We start from the raw sequence: 8029 nt of genomic DNA on the forward strand, positions 1-8029 counted from the left end.
ACCTCCTCCAAACAATAAACATACAAAAAAAAAATCTATTTGTTTCGTCACAACCACACGGTTTTATCATAAATGTTTTATCAAATTTGCGAATGAAAGCCGGCCTACTTTTGCACTCTTCCTGCACCTGAACTAAATTCAACACTGGCATTGGACGTCCGTTATTTTTCAATTTGAATTTTTCCTCTAAACTTAATTTACTAATAACAAGTTTTTTTATTTCACAAACCCTCATTTTAAACTTAAACTTATAAATTATAATGTCTTAAAAAGCGCCAAAGCAAAAACAAAACACGTATAACCACACTTCAGTGATAACCCGTATCACTGAAGTGGAGTCCAAAACAAAGCGTGCGAGTCTATCGTCGCCTACACCCTCCACGTGCCAATTTGTCCAATCATATGTAAAAATATACTTGCACGATGGACTAAGATTTCACCGACCGCGATGGAGTGGGGATTGCGCACGCTGTCAAACATAACTCTTTGGTACGATCATAGATGGCAGAACGCATTAATCTGAACTACGTTCACGGAGTACATGCACTTTATGCAACCAACCTAGGCATCCAAGACAAATTGAATGCGTGCTATTTAGATTTTTTATTGATTTAACACGTTGACTGCGGTACATACCCCGGGAGGTATGTACTCATTATAAAAAATATGCGGATCTCAATAATCACATTTTTACTGTATCTTGTGGAAGTTGCAGAATCTGTAGTTTTTAGAAATAATGAATTTTCTATTATTTTCTTTTCAAAACTCTTTGCGAATGAAAACGTTATTATCCTAGGATATATAGTTACAGATACATGCAAGTTTATAGCAATAATTGTGTTATTTTTAATTTTATAGGGTCAAATGTAAAAAAAATTACATATCCTCAGGGATATGTACCGCACACAGAAGAAGTTTTGTTACATATCCCCGAAGATATGTATCGCAGTCACGGACAAAGTACATTGAGATTATCTCGCAGTCAACGTGTTAAATGAATAAATTATTTTAAGTTTACAGTTTGAAAATATCTGGGGGGGCGGAGTGCCAGAGTCCTCCTTCACGAGCCGCCACTGATAGATATACATAAATGATTTGACCTTATTCTTATAAAATTAAATCTAAAATACATTACCTTCTTTGAAACGTCCGCTACCTAATTTTTAAAATTTATAATTTAATCGTTATCTCGGCAGCCACCAACATAACATTGGGGCTAGGCCGTGACCGCTTCCTTGCCTGCTTATGAGTACCTAGGGCTAGAGAGTAATCGAAAACGTAAGTCGTTCACTAATTTAGAATAATTGGCCCAAGCCAGGCGAGCCCTCTTATCCCTATCGAAACAAGCTTTTCCCCAGCGGTTGGAAATATTTATATATTTATTTGCTGTAATTTTGTTCTTTAAATGAATTTTTAAACATTAGAATAATTTTTCCCTGCAAAGGTATTCTAGAAAACTAATTTTAGTAAACGAAAAAAAATTCGTTTTATAATAATTTGTAAATTAAGTTAAAAATAAATATCTATGATGCTATGTTGAATGTTATTTGATAGTGATAATTATAGTTATTAAGGTTTTTTAACTTGTTACTGTTAAACTGAATTAAGGGTGATTGCGGAGAAATTTTTAATAGATTCGAGTTTGTAAATATGGAAGTAAGTAAATTATGTTTAGGACTTTTAAATCCAATATTTATTTATTTTTTCAAATAATAAAGAAACTATTTATTACATTTTTTGAATTTCAATTAGATTTGTAATAAATTATCATTTGAGTATACATAAAATAACCCTACGATACCGGACAAGCCCTTCGGCTTCACTCGTATATTCCTCGGACTCTTGCGTATAATCTGTGGTTTGTTGTTTGTTTATATTTTATTCCTTGTGCCTTATGACTTAGTTGTAAGTTCTAGGTTAGGGTTAATAGTAGTGGTTTAGGTTCATTTATATTGTTTAACAGTTAGGAGTAAAACAAAGTGGCAAGTGAAATTCGCAAATAGGTGAGTAGCAATGGTGATATTGTGAATATTAGATAAAAAATTTGGTACGTTAACTTTTGATGATAAATTATTTATTTCATAATTAAGATCTACGCTTAACATGAAAAATTTCATAAATAAAGAAAGAAAGAAGTAGAAGAAATTGCGAAAGCAACAAATCATTTAGTAAAAATTGGTCCAGTAAATATGAGTGGTTAACAGTAGTGCATCCAGTCCCGGGATCCCGGGAACGGAATTTCCCGGGATTACATGATTAATCTCGGGACCGGGACCATAACCTTAGTCCCGGGACCTACGGTGGTCCCGAAAAGAGGTAGAGTAGAAGGTTGCGCACGTTTCACAAAATACAGTTTAAACTGCAACTGTATTTGCCGGCTTTGCTGCGCTCTATCTCGCTGCCGCTACGTTGGGAGGGGGGTTCGACTCCGATCGCTGCGCAGGCTTGATGACTGTTGGCTGGTGCTGTTCTGTTAGTTGATGTATTTTCTTTATGCGTTGCACGTCGGACGTCACGCTAGAGAACCTGTGTTTTTCGTCTATATTTTTATAGGAGTTCGAGGTTAGGTTAGGAGAAATAGGAGGTCTAAATCTACTCTAGAGCTAGAGAGTTTTTGCAAACAAGGTAATTTTGTGCCTGTAATTAAATTCATTTAGTGTTAAAATGTTTTTTATTTTATTTTAGAAGGGTGTCTTCTTATAAGATAGTAAATCCTAATAAATGGAAATGGCATCTCATTGTCAAACCGATGCAAAATATATTAATCATCCTTCAAAAAGTAATGATCAAAATTCTGTCTGGAGTCGTTTCTTAATAGCCACAAACAGACAAACAGCAAAATGCAAATTTTGTTCTAATATACTCATGACTAAAGGCGGATCCACAAAGGGATTACATAAGCATCTTGCAATGCATACAAATAAAAGTATTAAAGACAAAAACACGAAAATTCCTGAAAGTCATCAAACTGAAACTATTAGTGATGATGAGCAGAATGAAGATGGAGTAGATGGACCCTCTACCTCTTCTAAACAACGAAAAATAAGCGATTTTTACTTGCCGGAGCACGGAACAGTGGAAAAACTTGAAAACTCTTTAGACGCTGTTATTGCACGAATGGCTGCTGTCGATGGATTTCCATTCAGGGTTTTCATAAAATCAGTAGATTTGAGGAGAGGCTTAGAAGCCAGGGGGTTTGGAAACCTTCCCCTTTCACCTTCTACAATACAGAAAAAGATTATTTCTTACTGCACAAAAGTATTCGATAATTACCGACAACAGTTTGAAAAATTACGGCAAAATGGCAGGTGTTTTAGTATAACTTTTGATGAGTGGACGTCAAATCGTAATAAACGATACATCAATATTAATATCCATGGCTTTATAGACGTCTGTTCTAAAATAAAAATTTGGAATATTGGTTTAGTACCAATAGTGGGGTCAGTGCCAGCTGAAGTGTGTGTAGATTTGGTACAAAATAAATTGAAAGAATTCAATTTATCTTTGGACAAAGATATTGTGAGCATGACCACTGATGGTGCCAGTGTCATGGTCAAAGCTGGGTGCCTGGTTGAAGCACATCAACAATTGTGTTTTGCTCATGGCATTCAACTTGGTATTATAGATGTCCTGTATTCCCCGAAACCATCAAAATCCAGAATCAGTGGAAATGACTATGAGCAAGCAGATGCTGATGACGACGAAGTAGATGAAGTTGAAGAGGATGATCAAAATGGAAGACTTGATGTTGTTGATGACTCAGAAGAGGAATTCGAATTAACAATGGATTATAACATCAATTCTCTTATAAAGGAAGTACGCAGAGTTGTAAGACTATTTAGAAAATCGCCCCTTAAAAACGTTGCCTTGCAAAAGTATGTTAAAGAAAAACATAATAAAGAGTTGCAGCTCGCTTTAGACTGCAGGACACGTTGGAATAGTTTGATTGACATGTTAAAACGTTTTACCCTTTTGAAAGATTGTATCCAGAAAACTCTAATTGACCTTGCCATTCCAAATACATTGAGTAATGCCGATTTTGAAATTTTGACAGGACTTGTGAATTGTTTGGAGCCTGTCAGGCTTACCGTGTTAGCTTTGTGTCGCAGTGATGCAAATCTTTACACATCTGATATTGCTTTCAATTTTATGTTTGAGGAGCTGAAACAAATAAATAGCCCCTTAAGTATTCGTTTGTTCGCTTCACTTAAAGCCCGAGTGAATGAGAGAAGAACTACAGCTTCCCAAGTAATGAGTTACCTAACCAATCCGAAAGATTATCTGGCTATTTCGAAAAGATGGTTTTCTCCAGCAGATGCAGATACCAAAACGATTTCAACATTTATAAGAAAATTAGTGAAAAGGTTGTCTTGTTCAACAGTTTCAATAGAGGTGGAAGCGGAAGATTCTGAAGAAGAAATTCCTCTTGCTCAACTTCGCCAAGATAAAGTTAACTTCACATCATTGAAAGAAAAATTAAACATGGCATTGGAAAATGCCAAAATGGTGTCACCAATAGCTGTAATTCCATCGGGACGAGGCAGCTTCAAAACCGTTATAGAAAAGGAAATGAGCCTCTTTCAAAACGGGGGTAATCGTGGCCAATTCTTGCAGTTGGCTTATGAATATTTGTCAACCATTCCTCCTACGAGTGTTGAATCTGAGAGGGCTTTTTCAGTAGCCGGTTCTTTCGCCACGAAAGTAAGATCTTCTTTGGGAAATGAATCTATTAATGCTTTAGTTGCCTTAAAATTTTATTTTAATCAAAATCAACTGAGAGCGAATAGCGATTAGCGATGTCACGTAAGCGACTTCCAACTTCCACGTTTCAGTGTTTCATTAAATGTATAGAAACTTGCGTTTATGTTTTTACATTTATTTCCTGTTATTTTGTGTTTTTATTTTGTATGTTTAGTTGTCTAGTAAATGTTGCAACGTTTTAAATGGTAGACAGCTGTTTTATTTACCATTCGTCCTAGTCGTAAATCGTAAATAAGGTAAAAAATCCGCCTACGTGTTATATTCGGGACTTCGGGACTAGTCCCGGGATTTTTTAGCCAGGTCCCGAAGTCCCGAATGGCCTTTTGGTCCCGGGACTTGGACCCCCTAGCTATCACATATTTCTACAGATCGTCACTTTTTATATGGGAAAATATTGAATAAATAAAATACATAATTTGCTGTTATATTTGAATTTAGAACATTTAAGTTCTATTTAAATAATCTGACAACATTATCACATGCAAAAAATTGGAGGGATGAGTATATCTGCAAAATCGGTGGATCCAAGAAAATATCTTGAAATTTCGTCTTGATATATCAGGAAATTGTCTATTACATTTTTTAGTTTTAGTCTTAAAGTAATGTGAATAGGTACATCTCTATCTCAAAAACTGACAAATTAACATTTCATATTAACATTGTTGCTTAAAAAATGTCCTTTAAAATGGGAGAGTTAATTTCCAGAACAACTGAAAACCAGAACTCTTCAAAAATTTTCTAAAAATTGTGCATCTTAGAAATTCAGATAAAATCTATTAAAAACGCCATTGTCTACCATTTACAGTAAAAGAGTAAAATAATATCCTCGTTATTATAGCCCAGTTAATATTTTATTAAAGATTGCATAACTATTAACTATAACTTTATTAATATTAATATATTTTTTTTATTAGTTGAATGTAACATTACTCTTATTAGTGAAACTTGAAGCAGAAAATGTTAATGATTAAGTGTTACTATGTATAATAGATATAATTTTTTATTTGAGTATTAACCCTATATTTCAGTCGAGAGGTTGATTTTATAAATTTAATTTTTCTAAGTCCACGCTTATTCTGCTAAATGATAAATCGTGTTTCAAATCATTTTTTAAAGGATCGTTAGATATTCCCAATGATAAGGTAAGTGTAAACAAAATAAAAAACTGACATTTGACTGTGAATGAGTTTAATTTATTTTGAGATTGAATTTGGAGAAGGTATGCCAAACATAACCTTAACATGCGTTATCTTCTTCCTCTATGCTAAATATTTGTTGTTAGAAAAAACTAAATTTATAAAATAAACACCTTAATTGACTTGTAGCAAAGGTTTTTTTTTATTTTTTTCTCTGTGACAGAAATTCTCAATAAAATAAAACGTTGAACATTCTTCGTTACTTATATATTGTGTAGAATATTAATTAGTGCAGTATTCATATTTCCCAGCTGTATTATACATATGATTTAGTAACATAACTTGACAATTCTGAGAAGAGGTGAATAATCCAGTTGTGAAATTTTTGTATCCTAAATATCCTAACACTTCCTAGTCCGTAGAAATATGCTAGTTTGTGCAACAGTATAACCTGCAAACTAACTCACTATGCTTTCCAAAGTATTCTGTTGGTGTGTTGGTTTGTCAAATTTTCCTTGGGAAAGCTAATTGTGATTGTTTTCTTTTCCATTTCCTTCCCCTCAACCCCTACGATAAACATTTGTCATTCATCTTCATTTTCATTTTGTTTGGTTTTCATCTTTTCCGTGTTTCTTTTATAATTCTTTTGAATTTATGTTTCCTTTCATTATTATTTTTGGCTTTGCATTATCATATGGTAAACGGGGCATACCTTACCTTTACATTCCTGTATTCCCTACCTTGATAGTTGGTGCAAACCTTTTACTCCTAATATCCCAACCAGGGAGGATTCGTACTGAAGTGACCTGTGTGGAATGCGGAGCACACTTAGGCCATGTCTTTGGCGATGGACCTCCACCGACCAAAAAAAGATTCTGCATTAACTCCGCTTCTCTAAAATTTATACCAAAGAATAAAGAAGATAAAACTGGAGATAGCTAGTGCTGACAGGTTGTAACTTACAAGAAAACGTTTGTAAATATTTAAATTGCCCAAAAATGTTTGTTACAATCAAATCTGAAAATGTTCTCAACTTGGTTTTATAGACAGTAAATATTGCCGACTATGTACTTCATTAAAGCTTTTGTCTAAGATATGAGTCTTGTAATATAATCATGATATTACTGATAAAGCAAAATTTCTTTCAAGGGATACAATTGCACAAATCTTTGTCCATTTCTTGTAATGATTTATTTTCACTCTAAACGCTATCATTCTAAGCCATTAATTACTATGATCTTCCGTCCTTTAAATAGACTTTAAGCTCGTAAAAAAAGTAAGTTTCATTACAATGGGCTATACACTAGGGAATTAAATTTTAATGAACTATTTTTGGTGCACTTTAAATATTTTTTTATCGGTGATATGGATAACTTTGGCCTTAAAATGCAAGTGTTATATATATTTTTGGTATCTTATTTATTTTTCATTTTAGATTAATCAAATAAATTTAACTCACTGGCGTTATCACTAATAAGAATGTGTATTGACAAAGTGTAGTTAAACAATTAATACAAATTGTTTTTATAATTTGGTTTTCTTAATTGAGATTAATTAATATTATATTACGTAGTTCAAATCAAATAACTAAATAGCAGTCTTTTGTGAATTTCCTTTGTTGAGTATATTTATAAAGTGAATACAGTGTTGCTCTTCTCTGTCATATGGCTTTTTATTTTTGTCCTTGTCTTTAGAAAAAAAAATGGGAGAAAGTATGAATAATTTCTACTACCTATAAATGTTTAATTATTTAATTCATTGTCAAGGAATAAAATTTCATTAATATAACATTGTATACTATTTCCCAATATTAAATCATACATCTTTAAATTCTGAACCAAATGTATCAGCACAGGGTGTCCAAAAATTGTACTCATATATTTAAAGTCAAGGCAATACGGATGTGTCTGAAACTTCTGATGTTAATTGTTGTATTTGTGGAAGCAATACTAGAAAAAATAAAATTAAATATGCTGATGATAAATGTATTGTTATACATGTAAAGTGCCTCAATATAAGTAGTCTCAAAGTTTTTCAAAATAAATAAACTTGAGGACTGTGTGTTTAACTAACACAATTCCAACTAAAATCTGTGTAAGAGCACAGAAAAATGTAATCAAATCTTATTATGT

At 33.0% G+C, this 8029-nt stretch overlaps 1 protein-coding gene across 3 annotated transcripts in view; it reads left to right on the forward strand.

The window, feature by feature from the left end:
• The window catches only part of LOC108907543 (methionine-R-sulfoxide reductase B1), a 9717-nt gene extending 2157 nt beyond the window's left edge, over positions 1 to 7560 (forward strand). For 2 of the 3 annotated variants that reach the window (XM_018711275.1, XM_018711277.2), the window contains one exon: positions 6646 to 7560. In XM_018711275.1, coding sequence (XP_018566791.1) covers positions 6646 to 6839 — 194 coding nt within the window. In that variant the 3' untranslated portion in view covers positions 6840 to 7560. The remainder of the gene's footprint in view (positions 1 to 6645) is intronic. The other variant, XM_018711276.2, reaches the window with a different exon arrangement.
• Positions 7561 to 8029: the final 469 nt, after the last annotated feature.

This window comes from Anoplophora glabripennis, unplaced genomic scaffold (genome assembly GCF_000390285.2).
Source record: "Anoplophora glabripennis isolate ALB-LARVAE unplaced genomic scaffold, Agla_2.0 scaffold326, whole genome shotgun sequence".
Lineage (NCBI taxonomy): Eukaryota > Metazoa > Arthropoda > Insecta > Coleoptera > Cerambycidae > Anoplophora > Anoplophora glabripennis.